Source organism: Pimephales promelas, chromosome 24 (genome assembly GCF_988280905.1).
Source record: "Pimephales promelas chromosome 24, fPimPro1.hap1.1, whole genome shotgun sequence".
In the NCBI taxonomy this organism is placed as follows: Eukaryota; Metazoa; Chordata; class Actinopteri; order Cypriniformes; family Leuciscidae; genus Pimephales; species Pimephales promelas.
In genome coordinates, this window is record NC_142792.1 from 5273176 (window position 1) to 5290607 (window position 17432).

The following is a 17432-nucleotide window of genomic DNA, read 5'->3' on the forward strand; positions in this document are numbered from 1 at the left end:
ACTTAATTAAGCTGCTTCCTAAGATATACCTCATTTTAACCTAATACTAAGGCAGTGTAATCTTTGTGCATAGAACAATCCCAGAATGCATTGCTACAAGCTAAGTGAATAAAGTATGAGAAATTGTGGGATTGTTTTAACAAATTTAATTCACCCATGAAAAGTGTTGATAAAAATAGTTCAGTGTAATTAAAAATTGATTTGTATTATCTTAGGAATTTCAATTGCGTTTAAACTGCGAGTTGCTGCTTAGGGAGAAACAGAGTTCCCACCATCCTAGAAAGCCATGGAAGTTGATCAAATCATGGAAAAGTTCTGTGATATATATACTCTCAAAGGATTTCTTTACCTAAAAGAAATCTCTAAAAATATTTTCAAAAAGACTGGAAAAGTGAAAATTCATTAGTCAGAAAGTGTGAGAACAGAGGAGAGTGTTTCAAAGCGTTCACTTATAAGGTTTTAACACGATGGTCAGGATGTCGCACCTTTACACCAGGACAGGCCGTTTACACAACGCCATTTTCAAAAAAAAAACGAACACTTTTTATTTGTATAATTTTTGATGGGTTTCAAAATGCATGTTTCTGAAAACCATACCGCTATCATCTCCAATTAAACTACAAATGTGTAAGAACTGTGATGAATTGCGTGTTTAGTCTATAGGTGCGATTGTGTTTCTTTACAAATTGACATCGCCATCTACTGGCCTGGCATCAGAATACAACACGTTTAGTCGTTTTTGTAGATCCGTGTGAATGGGGACTGTTTTAACAAAGTTGTCCTCTTTTTGTGAAAAACACAAAGGAAGAACATTTCTGTTTTTAGTATTTAGTATGTGTAAATGTACCCTTAGAAGGCAGCTGCCGTGTAGGCTGTAGTCAGAAAGGTTTTGGAATAGAGCGCTTGTGTATGCACTTGACGTAAAAAGGACTTACTTTACTGACCTGTGAATGACACTTCATATTTCTGCTCCATCTATTTCTCCCCAATTTTTGCATGCATTTTATCTTTCCACTCAAAGTGCGTCATCTTACCATCAGCAAAAAAGGCCTGACAGCCTTTTCTCCCCAGCCTTACGTTTAAAGATTTATGGCGAAACTGGACTGATATCATTTGGCCAAGAGAGGTTTTGCATGCAGACACACTCACTGATTTGACCCAGACTGTTCTCTTACTTTAAATAGACTTACTTTAAAAGACATTAACCACACTGCAGTTCTACTCCAACTATTTGATTAGTTCTGAGTGATTAATCTATGACAGGCTTTCTCACCAGAGAAAAGTTTTCATAGTTCCTATGCTTATCGCTGAAAATACCAGTTGTTTTGGAGTGTTCACACTGCAGGAACTGGGATCGATTTTACTTATAGGAATACCTTTTGGGGGGACTTAATTAGCTGCTACTTTATAGAAGGGTCTAATGGCGCTTTTCCACTGCTGGTTCGGCGCGGCGCGGCATGGTTCGTCTCGCTTTGCTTTTCCACTGCGTGGTACGACTCGGCACGGCACGGCTCGGCTCGCTTTAGCTCGGTTGCTTCTCCACTGCAGTTAGTACCGCTTTAAAGTGGGTGGGATTCGTTTAAAAGCAGTCGCTACAGCGGTGGCTGTGACTGGCTATTTAACTTCTTTTCCAATATTTAAAAGTCATTTAGCTCATCATCTTCAGAATACATGCAATTGCTTTTGATTAGCATTATTTTATTTTATTATATTTATTTCTCACTGTAACTTATTTTTTTGGCATGGTACATATATATATTTTTTGTCTGTATATGAGTTTACTTGTGTTTTGATATTGTCTTGGCACAAATGATATGGTTTACTCTGTTTAGGGAGGAGTGTGTCATCTTTTGGGAGTCTTGTGTGAATGAATGTCTTGTTTGGTTTTGGCTTATATATTTAGCTATATAGTACTACTGTAAAGCATGTTTTTTTTTGTTTTGTTTGTTTGTTTTTCTTGTGTATTTGTTATTTGTTTTTTGGTTTTGTTTTTTGCTATTTGTTATGTTAAATTCCAGCTGCTGTGAGGTCAATTTTTTATTTGAATCTAGAATCGAGGACCCCCTCGAAAACGAGATGGTTCATCTCAAGGGGCTATTTCTCTTTAATAAAAATGTCAAATAAATCTAGCAGGTTTGGTTTCTCGCGTCGCAAATACAATGACTCTGGTAGTGACGATTCTGTCTGACCAATCAGTGATCTGCAGTGTTTCACATCACATTTTAGTACCGGTACGGTACGCTTGGAACCTCAACAGACCAGGTACCACTTAAAGCGAGCCGTACCATACCATGCAGTGGAAATGCGCCATAAGTGAGCCGAGCCGAGCCGTACCGTACCATGCAGTGGAAATGCGCCAAAGCATGCCGTATCGAACCGTACCGTACCATGCAGTGGAAAAGCGCCAAAACCCAGCACAACAGGAACTACCAGTGACAAACACATGATTGGTCAAACACATGCTATACGAAACACCATCATTTGCCATTTTTTAAAGCCATGTAAACACAGTTTACATATATTTACTCCACTAACGTGGAAAACCATCCTCGTGCTTAAATGATGTCACTCTCGGTCGGCACTTCAGAGTTACCGCTGGTGCGAATGCAGCCGGGGAAATTTAGTTCTCTGCGGAGTGGACTGCCCTGGTGGCTAGTTCCTATAACCGAGTTCCTGTATCTACCCGGGGCAAAAGCCCTTTTTGACTTGGCAACAACTTATCGACATACACTTGCAGCACTCAGAACACCTTATAGCAACATTTTTAATTTGTTTTATAAAATCCTGAAACCTAGTTTGCAAAGTATTTATTTTTTTCCCACTTTCGTGCTGGTGTGGCATCATGGGAGTAAAGGCATGAAAGCAAACAGCTGTTTCTGCTTCTTACCTTGACAAATGAAAAAAACATCCGATAATAACTGATAAATACCCTGATGGTTTGATACATCACTGGCTCTGCCGTGTCACATTTTAAGGAATTACACGTGTACGTCTGATCTTCTGGCTTGAAATAATCTTCATTAAACTGAGCCAGAGTTTTTGAATTTCATGATTGAATCATGCTTAAAGCAGTTTTCAAAGTGTTTCCCTTTCTGTGTTCACATGCAACCCTCTCTCTCTCTCTCTCTCTCTCTCTCTCTCTCTCATTCATTCCGTCTGTTTATTAATCTCCCTCTACTTAGTTAGAAAAGCTGTTTGGGACACCAATAATGAGTACTTTCTCAATCCAGTGTAATTGAGACGTCCGTGTAAAGATGGAAATGAATATTTAAATAGCACCATCAATATGCAAAGGCCATTTTAAATGTTTTAAGATTAGAGATGTGAATTAATCAGACTGCGTCAATGTGCCTTCGGATGTTTGATCATAAATGTTTAGACTCTGATGATAGAAGTGATTTGAATATTAATCAGTTGAAATCAAATGAAAATAGCATTTGCTTTCCCATGAGCCCCTTCTTTCCTCTTGACCTTCTTAAGATGATGGAACCCAGGGCTGATCTAGATAGCTCCTCAAAGGGTCTGTGTGTGTGTGTGTGTGTGTGTGTTTGCAGTGCAGGACACTGATGCGTCAGCCAGCTATAAAAGTAAATGTTTCAAGCGACTGCTCTCTATAAATGACAAAATCCACGTAGAGGCAAGGGAAGCTTTATGTGTAACACACACACACTCAGAGTCTTTCAACATAGTCGCACACATGAATGTGCAAATCCGCCACAGCAGAGGAAGATGGATCTGGGGACAGATTGTTAGTGACATGTTAATTTCTATACCGTCACTCAAGCTTGGTGCATCTGCAATCAAAGTGATGGGGCATAGGCAAAACCATCAACCCCCCTCTCTGTCCTTACACACAGTCTCCCTCTACCTGTTCTCTGCCTGCCTTTCTGATCTTTACTTATTTCTCTCACACACACACACAAATATAAATGGTAACACTTAAGTTTCCAATTGTCACTATTTAGTGACATGATATTGGCTGTTTATTACATATTAAGCACATATCAATGCCTTAATCTGCATGAAGATATTCTTCTGTACATCCCCACAATACCTAAACTTAACAATTACCTTACTAACTATTAATAAGCGCTAATTAGAAGTTTGAGTCTAAAGACATAGTTAAGAGTTAGTTCATAATGAGAATTGAACCCTAATCTAAAGTGATATATTTATATGTGACCATATTATATGCATACAGGCATAAAAAATATGAATCAATATTAAATGATTCGAACTGTTTAATAATTAATTCATTTAAATAAAATGTATTAATTAATCGGATTGAAACATTGTTGACGGCCTACTTTGTTTTGTTTAAATGACTTTAAGACCAAGGAGAAGCGTCTGCCAATCAAGTGCATTGGCAGTGAACTGATCAAATGCACAAATGGTAATCCTCTATGTGAAGCGCCCACTTACCAGCCTTTTCGATCGTTTTGGACTACTAGCCGAACGTTACATCACCTAATTAATATTCATGAGCTGAGCTTTTCAAATCGTCCTCACGCCCATGCTTTTTTGGACAGTCAACAGCAGAGAGATGAGGACATTATCTTATCCGGCCTCGTACCTGTAACTCCCGCCACAGCTTCTTTTTCACTTCTATTTAAACTTTTGTCATTTTGTAAAAGATGTGACAGTCATTTCAAAGAGATTTGGGGATTCTTCATCATAAACCTAAGATATCGCACAGATACAGATCCAAATGGAAATGTCATGTTGCCTTAATCAGTGGTTGGGCAGTCTGGGTAAAAGATCAGTGAAGCACAAGTGAAGACATTGAAAGTAATGGTCATGGCCACATCAGCTTTAACTGTGTTTCTTCTTTATTTATATGTTCAGGCAGCCCTGGTACTACGGCTGGGGTTTTAATCTACCACGTGGACAAGCTCTGCTGGAGAAGTGGAATCAGATCCCAGATTCCACGGATATTCTTCTCACACACTGCCCTCCTCTGGGTAAGACCTAAATCACACACAAATACACACGCACAAAAGCATGCGGTGATGGTTATTTCCCATTATGTTGTCTTCATCCTTGCGCACACACAAGTCTTTTGCTTTGAGGCTTTGGCAGATGGAGTTGCTACAGCAGGCTGCTAAAGCATGCAACGCTGAGACGCTGTTCGCAGTGCAGCAAATCCCTTCGCACATAAGAAAACCCTCACACACACACAGTCATATGTACGGAGAGTGGAAGTTTGTGCATAAAGACAGCTGCGGTTTAAAACAATAAGCTTTTGGGCTTTGCGATTGTGACAATGTGTAATTCTCATGGTAAAGACGTGTCTCACTATACATTCGTGCAGATGTGGGCGTTTATCATTAGCCTCAAATGAGGTCTCTGAAGACTCACGGTAAGTCTGTGCGTTATGTATGTAGAGACGTCACACTACATGTGTAAAGTCAAGTTTGTGGTCTTTAATGATCACCTCGGATCCAGTCAATTCGTACATAGTTTGAAACTTACTTCGTGACCAGTTGCTTCGCTTCACCACTGTTCACAAATCCTCTCCCGTGGCCTCGTGGGATAGTAAAGTGTCCATTAAATGCGTACTTCAGAGTCCCGGCTGAAGTTGTAGATCATACTATGAATTTGGACATACCACTCTGTTTTTCACATAGTAGGAATGTATTAAATTTCGGACGCAGCATCAGCCTCTTCACAAAAATGTATTTTTGTTTGCATATAAAAACAATACAGATGGACATAAGAATGTGCCCTTTATTGAAGTCAAAAACTTAAAGAAGTCATTGTGCTCTGTAGGTTTGGAAATCAAAATCCAGGATGTGTATTTACTAATCCTACTATGGCTAAGGCTTAGCTCATAAATATTAATCAGTTCTGTAACCTTTCTAGAGCATCCAGTCACATCATCTAATTAAAATTCAGTGAGTCAAGACTTTACCCCTGGTACAGTTCTTAAATTAGCACCTCACATCTCAAATTTCTTCTTCAAAATGAATAAAACATCATTAAGCAACCCAAACCGCTAAGTTGAATCAGAACCACAGTTGTTAAGTTCGATTTGATTCCCTACACTGTAAACAAAATATTGATTTGGTTTAACTTAAAGTAAGTAACCTGGTTGCCTTAAAAGTTCATTGAACTGGAAAAAGTGAGTTAATACAATGAAGGAGATTGATTTAATCATTAGAAACTCAAAATTATATGTTATCTGAACTAAATAAATTATTTAAGTTGATTTGACAAAAGAAAAAATGTTGTGATTACTAAACTGTAAAAAAATATTGTTGGTTTAACTTAAAAAAGTAAGTAACCTGGGTTGCTTTTAAAATTTTAAGTTGATTGAACTGGAAATAGTGAGTTAATACAATGAAGGAGATTCATTTAATCATCAGAAACTCAAAATAATAAGTTATCTCAACTAAATAAATTATTATAAAGTTGATTTGACCAAAGAAAATATGTTGTGATAACAAATCTTGAAAATATATTTTTACAGTGGGTTACATCTCTGAAATTTGTCCTGCTTTAACTCCAAAAAGCTTAAATGAAACAAATCTGTGATTTTTCTTTGACTTGTGATCTTCATATTAGTAATTATACTCCTTTTTTGTAGGTTTCTTGGACTGGGTGCCCAGGAAGATGCAGCGTGTTGGCTGTATGGAGCTATTGAACACCGTCCAGAGGAGAGTTCAGCCCAAACTGCATGTATTTGGACACATTCATGAAGGTAATCACATCACATGATGATGTTCCCAACTGTCTATAAATCGCATGCATGAAAATCCACACGGCCCTGTGATCTTGTTCATGCTGCCACGTCAATCCACCCTGTTTTGGGGTTAGCAAGGCAGAGTCTGTCCCATGCTGCTCTGCCTTCTGACAGCTCTATAGCAAGAACTAGTTCACATTCATATTCATAATAAATAGAGGAAACAATCTCAAAGAGTGCAATGTGGTTGCATTATACATTTGTGTAAGCTTGTGCGTTGTGCATGTATGTGTTTGACTCTGCCATATTTCTGTGCCATAACATAAAAATGACAGCTGTTTACTTATTATTATGTGTATTTTTTTGCTGTTTGCAATGTCTTAGTGGTTAAAATCTTAAAAGTATTCATCCCTCACACACACTGCATGGTTATTCGTACTTACCACCAACACTTTCATCCTGGTTTTTCACCCGTTTACCTGTATTTAAACGTATATTTTCTCTACAACATCACGTTTTTCAACTTCAGCTATGGTAATATCTCTGTCCTTTATGTTTGTGTGAGCTAGGTTACGGTATGATGACAGATGGAACCACCACGTTTGTTAACGCCTCTGCGTGCACGGTGAACTTCCAGCCTATGAACGCGCCCATCGTTTTCGACTTGCCCAATCCCAGGAGCTCATGATTGAACCGAGACCGGCCCATCGCCGCCTCCTTTCATTCAGGGCCCCTTTCTTGAGCGTATACAGATGCTGCGTAGTGTATATAGAGCGAGCGAGAGACGCCGATCTGGATATCCTCAAGGATATTTCCACCCATTTTTGTGCCGTGTGCCACCCTCAGACATAAAAGAGTGGCATTCTGCCTCACTGACAGACATTTGAAGTCTTTTTCTGAACTTGACTCTTGTGTTGCACTTGAATCGGCGTGACAATCGCATGTACTTCTGATCATGGAAGCCAAGCTTTCTCCTCATTTGGCTGGCACTTATTTAAGGAACATTGTAACCTTGTAGCCTCAATGGACCTCTGACTCGGGGGAGAGAATCTTTTTTTTCTTTTGCTCTGGATCCACTCTTGAAAGTTACAGAGGAAACAGTGCTATGGTGCAAACAAGTTTGTTCAGGGTCTTTACCATTTCTTTCTCTCTTTATCCGAGTCTCAGTCTCTCATCCTACTATTTTCCTAACTGCTCTGTTATTTGTTGCTCTTTTGAACCTGGGGCCATACACTGGAAGAGATCAATTTGCCCTAAACAGGAATGTGATGTTTAAAAATAGTGATTGGGGAGGGTGGGGTAACAAAAAAAAATGTGTCCGAATATTTTCCTGTGTTCTCCACTTTTTATACTCCTCCTTTATTGTTCGATTTACTGTAAACGTGTAAAACTGTGAGTGTGTTTTCAAGCAAACGGTCCTTTACTAAAGCAGTGTGGACTTTTACAGTAGTTTGAAGTGTTTAAGGTCAAATATTTAAAAGTTCTTCTAAAGCGTGCCGTAAATGTCCCCCCTCTGAATATCAAAGACTCGTCATGCGCGCAAAGTGCGCTTTTGCATAACAAGAATACATTGCACTTTGATCCACATGCTCCCCGCTATAATTTATTAACATTCCTCCTGGCGATAATTTATTCCCATGTGTTTTTACAGCTCTTCAGCATTAACTGTGTGTGGCATTAGGCCTAATATGACTCTTCTGTGAGATGTGCAGAGGGTTTTCATCTCTTCCATATTTGGATGAATAAAAAGCTAATCGAACAAATTATCACTCTGCGTGTGTGTGTGTGTGTGTGTGTGCATTGATACGCGATCAATTGCTCCTCTTTCATAGCCCAGGGAAAAAAAGCATCAGAGGACGAAGAGATCGAAGGGATAAAAAGAAAAATATTGGACTTGGAAAGGAAGGATGAGCTGATGCCTGGGAGATGGATTCTCATCTTTCTTGCTGTTTGTACACTTGTTTGCATTCGGTCAGAGGTGCTTCACTGTCATGTGGCTTTCCTCTTGTTTTTTCTCTCCATTCATTCGTGCCCGTATGTGGGCCTTTCTTTTAAAGACGTTGTCATCGGTTTACTGCTGTGCTCCAGTTAATTTTTTCCCAGAATGCTGTTCTGAATTTCCATACAGATTTGGTGGATTGTTTGTTAATTACTTGTGTTGTGCTAAAGATAACATTTTTCTTTATTTGAGAGATTTTTTTGTTTTGGTTAGTTAATTTTATGCCATCTAAAGAGTTATGGTGTTGAATAAATTCTAGGAGAGAGGAATTTCACTGTTGAAACTGATTTTTGTTCTGGAAAAGATCATTTATGGGAGGAACTTAGGTAAATATTTGCACACTGATATTAATGGTCCAAAATTGTATTGAACATCCTCAACGTTTCAAACTCAACATGTCTCAATGGCTTCATTTCACATTGAAGACATAATGACATCATCAGGGTACCTCCACAGGAAGTTACATGATTTATAAATGTTTATTTATATTAACATTATTTCATACCTTAAAATCATCATATTATGTTACATAGTCAGAAATACGCAAATTAAGAATATAAAAAGTTTGACCAATGGCTAATAACTGATAAATATTACAATTCTGTACTCTTTTGTCTATATAAATTAAAATAAAACTCTTACAATCATTTTAATAAGTGGATTTAGGCACCACAATATAGTAATACAGTATGAAAAATATAAGTTAATTTTAAGATTTACTATAGAACAGTGTTAGTTTTATAAGATTAATTTTACCTTCGCTGACATCTGACACTTAATAAAAATGTCAAAATATGAAAAAAAAAATCAAAATTAAATATTCAATATCAACTGGTACAGATAAATGAAAATATCTCTAATATCAGTTGTTAATCAGTATATGGTACATAACTACACAAAATTAAAAACAAGTGTACACATGTGACTTCCTGTGGGCAGGTAATCTGATGATGTCATCATTACCTGTTGGTCTGAATACCTTTTTTTTTTTTTCTGATGATGGTCTAGAGGTAAAGCACAGTGTTCACAGTGTTTTAAGTTGGAGCGTTAATGTATATATATATCCCATATAACATGCTATTTTTTCAGTTTTGTAAATTGTGATCATGTGCACACTTTTTTTGTGTAGTTTCTTCAAAGATGATTTACACAAATTTCAGATGTGTCACGACCACCATGATATATCCCATTCTCTCCATCAATCTCTCGTCGTGCCTCTTAAATTAAAACTCACCCCCATCAATCGGTTATGTCCTCATTTTTCTTCAATCTCTCTTTTGTTTCATCTCGGCCTTTTTCTCTAGCTGTGTGTGAGACGAGTAGATTCCCATTATTAATGTTTTTTTGTCTGAATCAAAGGACTGTGAATTTCATATCAATTATCTGCACGTGTCTAAAACTTAATTCATGTTGGTAAAAATTGTCCGCACTCTTGTATCATTTCGGCCTTCCTTCTTCCACACCTCTGCACATCCTAATGAAATCCCTCATTCAAATAATCACATGAGTAATCCTGCGGGATGGAAGGTAATTTATTCCGCGCTGGCTTTTACTATGCCATTAAAGACTCTGTTCTCTGTTATCCTTCCCATCTCTGGCCACTTTTTACCTACATATTCCCTATTACTCTCCTTATGTGTCCACCTCCATTTTCTTAGATCTTTTTGTGCCATCTACTCCTGTGAATCCTCTTTAGTACGCATCATCAACATCTGTCTCTCTGTCGACTTGTGTGCTTTACACAGCAATGTCCTCTCTCTCTGTGTGTCTCTTATAAACTCACAAATACATCTTCGACATCTTCTTGTCAGCCGTTTCAAGCTCTTAAAGCTGAATAAAAGGCCTGGTGTACTGCATTTTAACGCTGTTAAACGTCCCGGGGTGTGCCGTCTGGCTCACTCTAAAACTACTTGATGCCAGTCGAAGGAATACGAGTGGAAATAATGCGTATGCAACTGCCGCTGGAGAAAAGAAAACACGAAACAATTAGCCGCAACAATGCATGCTGATTACTGTCATATGCTGCTTATTTATGAACAATGTTTGTTGTGACAAAGATGTTTAAATTTCATCGCCTTTGAATTACCCATATCCTGAAGGAGAAATTGGTTGACTTATTCTATGAAGAAAGATTTTAAAATTTGGGAACTTAGTGCTGTTATTTGCTACGGTGTCATCCTTAATGACTACATGTCCTCCGGGGCGAATATCTTTAGCCCTGAGTCATATTCTCTATTAAGTAGTTGCTGGAGAATGTGCTTTAAATGGCCTTTTACATACTGTTTAATGCATATGGTCAAACACATTGGATGTTACATGGGCTTAAATATATACCTTCTGTCCTTATGCATTCATAAGTTCATGGACGCATTATGCGTAATTTTTAATCTATATAATTCTTTACCGCTCAACATATTCTTATTGCTTCAAACAAATGCTACCATCTTTCCCTTGAAGTAAGACTGACTCTAGTTGACTATCCGGTGTGTAATGAATATTTATTGATGTATATTTAATATTTAGATCCAGCAATACGATGGATCATAAATGTAATTGAAAATGAAGTATGCGGCACCTCTCTGAAGTTATGGATTCCAATAGTTGCATTAAACTTGAATCACACAAAGTGAGAGAGATGAAAAACTACTGCTTTGATCTCAGCTGGATTGGGTTAAACATTAAAAATAAAAGTCTCAGTACGGGCTTAAAACATTTTTATCTATTTATGACCATCGTTTTAAGGCTTCAATGAGTACAATTTATGAAATAAGTTAATACTTTTTACTTATCAAGGACAGGGGTATCACAGATTCCACCAAAAATATGAAGCAGCATAACTGTTAATGTGAAATGATTGAGAATTTTACAATAAATTGCATTTTAATATGTATTAGACAAATATTTTTTACAATATTACTGATTTTACTATTTTCAAATCAAACTTGATGAGCAAAACGCATTTCTTTGAAAAATCTTACCGACCTTAAACTTTTGAATGTTACCCTATATTAAAAACTTTTATAACCTACATAAAGAACTATATAACTCAAGAAGTAGAATGTATTGTTTGCAAGGTCAAGACGCATTGTCCTATTGCTGGCTTCATTAACATATGAAACATAACGCCTCAGGGGGCATTAATACAGACAAAGAACAATAGTAGCCATCTTATTTCTTGCAGAATACAAATGGCCTAGTTCTTGATATAGATAAGCCTTGCAATTTACATCAGTGTTAAGTCATTTGCTCATAAGGCAGCACGAATAGTCTAAGAATCGCCAAGATGCCAGATTTAGGTTGGGTTGCCAGGTTTAGCCTCTCCCTCCCACTTTTAGCATGGCTTAGGGCGTGTAGGACTCACTCCGTAGGGAGTCATGCAAAACCAGAACACCCCCTCGCTCTTTTGTTCTGCGATGGTTCTTTCTCCATGCCAAAAATGACGAAAACTCCCATTTCTGTCATCAGCAAAGTGTCGGAACAGAGCCTCGGGGTGGGAGGTCCCTGCTGAGTTCTTACCCAATCTGGTGCCCGCTCTCTTCTTACCAACATGCAGGGCATTTGTACCATTATACTAATGCTGTTTTGATGATGTCCAAAGTGTCCTGTACCAAAACCGTCTCTTCACCTCTTGATCTTGGATGCATGTCCTATCATGTCCTCTGTTTGAGTCTGTGGCATTGCATTTTTTTAGCATTACATGCCCTTTATGTTCGGAGGACCCAAATGTGAAACAAAGCAGAATGTAATGAACATGGAGCTGAATGTTTAAATACTTCCTTTTAAATACTCACGAGATGAATACAACAAATTCATATTCACTGCATGCATTTCCTGACAGGTTTTGCTGGTCAGAATCAAACTCGGCCTTTAAAGTCAGGGTTCATTCCTCTTCTCAAACTTTGTTTTTCACTGACTCACTGTCTCTTTATAATGCTTTTGACAACGGATGTAAAGTAGGAGACAGTTTGACTTTATTGAAAAGAATGAAAATATATATATACACTCTAAAAAAAATGCTGGGTTGTTTCATCCCAAATTTGGGTGAAATATGGACAAACCCAAATGTTGGGTTAATTTATTTTTTTAAATTTACAGTTGAAAGTGAAAGCTGAAGTTGGGTTAAAATTTTAACTTTTAACAGCATTTGGGTTTGTCCGTATTTGACAAACAATATTTCAAACAACCCAGCATTGTTTAGAGTGTGTGTGTGTGTGTATATATATATATATATATATGGACTATTCAAAATCCTCTGGGGTCCTTCAACTACTAAGTGACAATATGAATTGTTCATAATTTATTAATCATATTCTGTGCCCTGGTCTGCTAAGTCGCATGCTTCTGGTTACAGGGCGACCAATGACATCATGCTTGTGGGACAGGGTCATAATAATGATTAGTTAGTTCGACATCTTACAACATTGATTATACAACTCAATACCTGTTACAGAAACACCTTGAAAACAGATGCCTTGTAAGTAAAAGTGTCCCTGCATTATTTACTTTCTAAAACGGTATCTGTCTCTCTAAAGTGCAGGTAAATGGACTTCTCATTTCATGTAGCACAACCAAAACTTCATAGCAAAATCCATTCTCAACATCTGGAAGGGCTCTGCAATATGCACAAATAGTGCTGTGAGTGATAATTATTCAGAAACATATGCACAAATAATTAACTCGATCCAACTTCTATCGCTCACTAGACAGCAATGGCCAATATAGTTTAATTATTACAGCTCTGTGATGTTATGAAAATGAACACATGGCTCCTGTTGAAGATTCCTCTAAGGTTTATGCTTTCTAGTCTTAAAGAAGAGAAAATCTGGTCCTATCAACTGATCTATTCTTGAGATTAAGACAATCGTTGTGAGCTTTGAGCTAAGCTCAATTGGTCATCAATTAACAGTCAGAGTATTTGTAGACTGTTAGGGTTAGTAGAATAAGTTGACATGTACTTGCAAAGTTACTTATCAGTCGAATGTCTGTTGGCGGACCATCACAATAAAGAGTTAGCAGATATTAAGCAGACAGTACTAATACTCTAATAAGAGTTTGTTGACAAAGTTACTTATAGTTAGTAAAATGTCTAAAGTGGACTATTGAAATAGTGTTAACAAACCTGTTTTACCTATAGAATAATCTTGCAACTTCATTTTCAAAGATGCTAATACTTGTTTGTATGTTGCATTTAAAATCCACTTGAAGATTTAATGTACATCATGATCAATAATGACATCAACTCTGCCGTATGATGTAATAAATATAGTCAGAGACTAAATGGCAATGAAAGGACATATAGAGTCATTTGCAAATGCACATATTGTGAGTGCTACTATACAGGCGTGCTGATGACAGAATATGAAGGAGCGCAGCTGACAGACCTTGGACATGTCAAGCCATCTGTTCTGAGATCCTGAAATGAGATATTGATGTAACAGGTTTGATGCGCGCTCAGGGAAAACTTATTGAATCAAATCTGAACGAGTGTATTTGACATTTACACTTTACTCTCACACGTATTCTCTGTTGCTCTTGTAAACATGTACACACATGCGTATTTTAGATGCAATATAGATGCCGTAGGATTGGCCGACGCTCTTGATTTGAGTTGTTGGGGCTGGTGCCAGGTTTGAATTCCAGCAGGTGCGGCGAGTCGGTTTCCTTAGCGACACACTTCAAACTGTCTTACAAGTCTTGTTGGGATTCTCTGTCCGTGAAGTGGAAAGCAGTGAAGATGGTCTGCCAAAACTCATCACATCCTCCAACATATAATCCATCATCAGATTAGCGTGCAGAGAGATTGTCAAAACGCATGACTCTAAACGTGTGTGTGTGTGTCTGTGAGTGTGCGTGCTTGGTCTTTCTTTTAATGTGACTCTTCACTTTGAATAAGAGAGCTGATTTTCCACCATCACCAGTTGCACAGATGCACATTAATATGAATATTTGCGTGGAATGTGCATTTCTTTGCATATTTTTATAACTCTGCATATCAAAGATATATCTCCAGCTCTGTGTCGAGAACGATACACTAAATTCCGTGGTGATTTTAAAAGGCTGATAAGTCTGTTTTAAAAGATGAAAGAAATATTCATTTTAAATTTGGAATGATCCCAAAAATGATGCAATAATTTTTAGCATTTAGATAATTGGTTAACTGATTTTGCTTCAGGACATAGATGTCACTTTGAACATCAAATACCAAAATTGGTATTATATTGTACAAAGAGTGTCCGTCTCTCTATCCATCCATGTCTTGTTTTGGTTTTCCGTGACGAGGGCATGCCAGAACAGACCCGAGTGTCATGTTTGGATCATGACCGTGATGGTATTAATTAATCGAAAGCCTTTAATGAATCGCTCAAAGATTTCAGTACTGTAGCCCACGCACATAATGCCTACAGTGATTCCTATGAATATATTATCTCTGAATAGCTCACATATTACATCTCAAATATAACCAATATTTACTTTGCGTGTTGCTGTAATTTGCTTGTTTACAAAGCAAGAGCGGCAAATTTAAGGATGTACTTGTAAAGGGGAGTTCTGTTTGTGTTTGCCTTTTGAATACAACGGATACAATAAAACTAGTACTGCTGCCCACTTTACATTTAATTACCTTGCTTCACTTTTCCAATCTGGAAAACAAGTGCTGTGAACATAGCGAACTTTTTGTCTGGCTTTCTTTTAATAGGGTTTTTAGAGGATACAAATTAAAATGATGTCCTGCTGCTTGCAGGCAGCCTCCAAAGAATATAATTAGCTGGAACATCGAGAAATCAAAATTATTCAGTGTTTCTGTTCTTTTGTTTGCTCTAATGAGATACGAAGAACATGTAAGCTATATTTGTGCAGCGAATAATTTCTCCAATGACTCATGAAGCAAGAAATGGGATGCTTTTCAGGAAGTGTGTGTGTGTGTGCTCTCCAGAGAACCTTGCACATTCTAGAGGCAGAACGAGTGCCCTGAATGTTGATATCAGGCTCTTCACACCTGCATAGCTCTGCGGGAGGTTTAGCCACCTCTGAATTCCACTGCATGAGTTAGTCTTTGTCCCCCTTCTTTACTGTGAACTGCATGTGTTGTGCGTATTATGCAACTTTAACTTCGCTTTTTCTGTGGAAGTCGCATTGTTGTTGGATTTTTATCAGCATCTCTTTCCAAATTTTGGCAAATGTGCAAAGTAGAAAAGATAGCTGGAAATGAAATAATACATTTACAGCAGTTTATGCTTCACATTCACATACACACTTTCAGATGGTGATGGAGGACTCCATTCACTCCACCCTTCATTTTTGTCACTGAGCCTTTCCATCTTGCCAAGTGAAGAAAACTCACTGACACTTATTGGTGAGCATGTAGTTGATGCGAATACATGATGGAGAGATGTTTGACATATGATATACTTAACTAGCACAACAAGACCAACTTGGTCAACCAGCAACAACAACAAATGTTGATTGACTATTTCAAGCTCCTGCTCTGCATGGCTTTGATGATTTACCAACTTTACTAAACTGACATGTGACCATATGATTTATATCGACAATAGTGACAATAGATCTCATATTTGTGACTTTTATTTTTCATAAACACTTCTTTGTATCTCACAAAATTATTTTAAATCAAGCAATGTGACTTTTACATGTGCCAGTGTTCCTTTATTTTGAACTTTTCATGTGAATTTGTGCTGGCACACCAAAGCAATTTGGTAAAAAGTATATTTCACAAACAATTACAAAGGAACAGCAAGTACCACATTAAATCAAACAGGAAATTTGCAGTTTTTTTTTTTTTTTTTTTTTGTAGGGCTGTCAAATGATTAATCGCATCCAAAATAAAAGTTTGTGTTTACATAATATATGGGTGCACTGTGTATAATTATTTTGTATATATTTCAATACACACACATGCATGTATATTTAAGAAAAAATATAAAATATTTATATATATTATACATTTTATATAAATCTATATACAGTATATACATGTAATTCATAAATATATACAAGCGTGTGTGTGTATTTATATATATAAAATAATTATACACAGTGCACCCACATATATTATGTAAACACAAACTTTTATTTTGGATGCAATTAATCGCGATTAATCATTTGAAAGCCCTAGTTTTTTTTATAGTGTGTATGGTGGTCTTCAGTAAAGAAGGAAGTGACATCAATCAAACCCTATATGCAATATTTTAAGGAGAAAAAATTATGCAAGAAAGAGGCTGACACCTAAATATCCCTGAGATCTCCTGTGTTGCTCTGATGAATAAGGTAAAGCGTTCCGTCTTTAACTCATATGCAGATCTCTCATGCACCACTGTTCACACACACACACTCAGGCAGGAATATCAGGAATCGAAGCACGTCCCGGCGCCCTGCGCTCTCCTCCCCGGTGTTTGCATGCGGCTCTGTCTGACTCCAGACCTGCTGCCGAGGTTCATTATGATCTTCTGTAACACCAAACCGCTGTTTGATCTGCGGCTCACTGGCTTTACTATTAAGACAAGATACCAGACACACACACACACACACACTCTTTACAGACCATAAAGACACAAGGAGCGCCAGCCCGCTATTGAGCGCCCTCTCCGAGAAAGGCAGTGCATGCTTTTTAAACATTTTTGATTATTTCATAAAAGCGAAAGAACATCAATCCGTTGAATAAATATTTGAGGTGCTTTGGAGAAAGGGTTTGTGGATTTGTGCGTGCGAGACAGTGAGATTAAAGATTACAGACAA

At 37.5% G+C, this 17432-nt stretch overlaps 1 protein-coding gene across 2 annotated transcripts in view; it reads left to right on the forward strand.

Annotated features, from left to right (window-relative positions):
* mpped1 (metallophosphoesterase domain containing 1) overlaps nucleotides 1-17432 on the forward strand; it is a 71488-nt gene that overhangs the window by 29728 nt on the left and 24328 nt on the right. The window contains exons 5-7 of one of the 2 annotated variants that reach the window (XM_039667807.2): nucleotides 4846-4961; nucleotides 6587-6700; nucleotides 7252-8950. In XM_039667807.2, coding sequence (XP_039523741.1) covers nucleotides 4846-4961; nucleotides 6587-6700; nucleotides 7252-7370 — 349 coding nt within the window. In that variant the 3' untranslated portion in view covers nucleotides 7371-8950. Of the gene's footprint in view, nucleotides 1-4845; nucleotides 4962-6586; nucleotides 6701-7251; nucleotides 8951-17432 lie in introns of those variants that run through there. The other variant, XM_089127063.1, reaches the window with a different exon arrangement.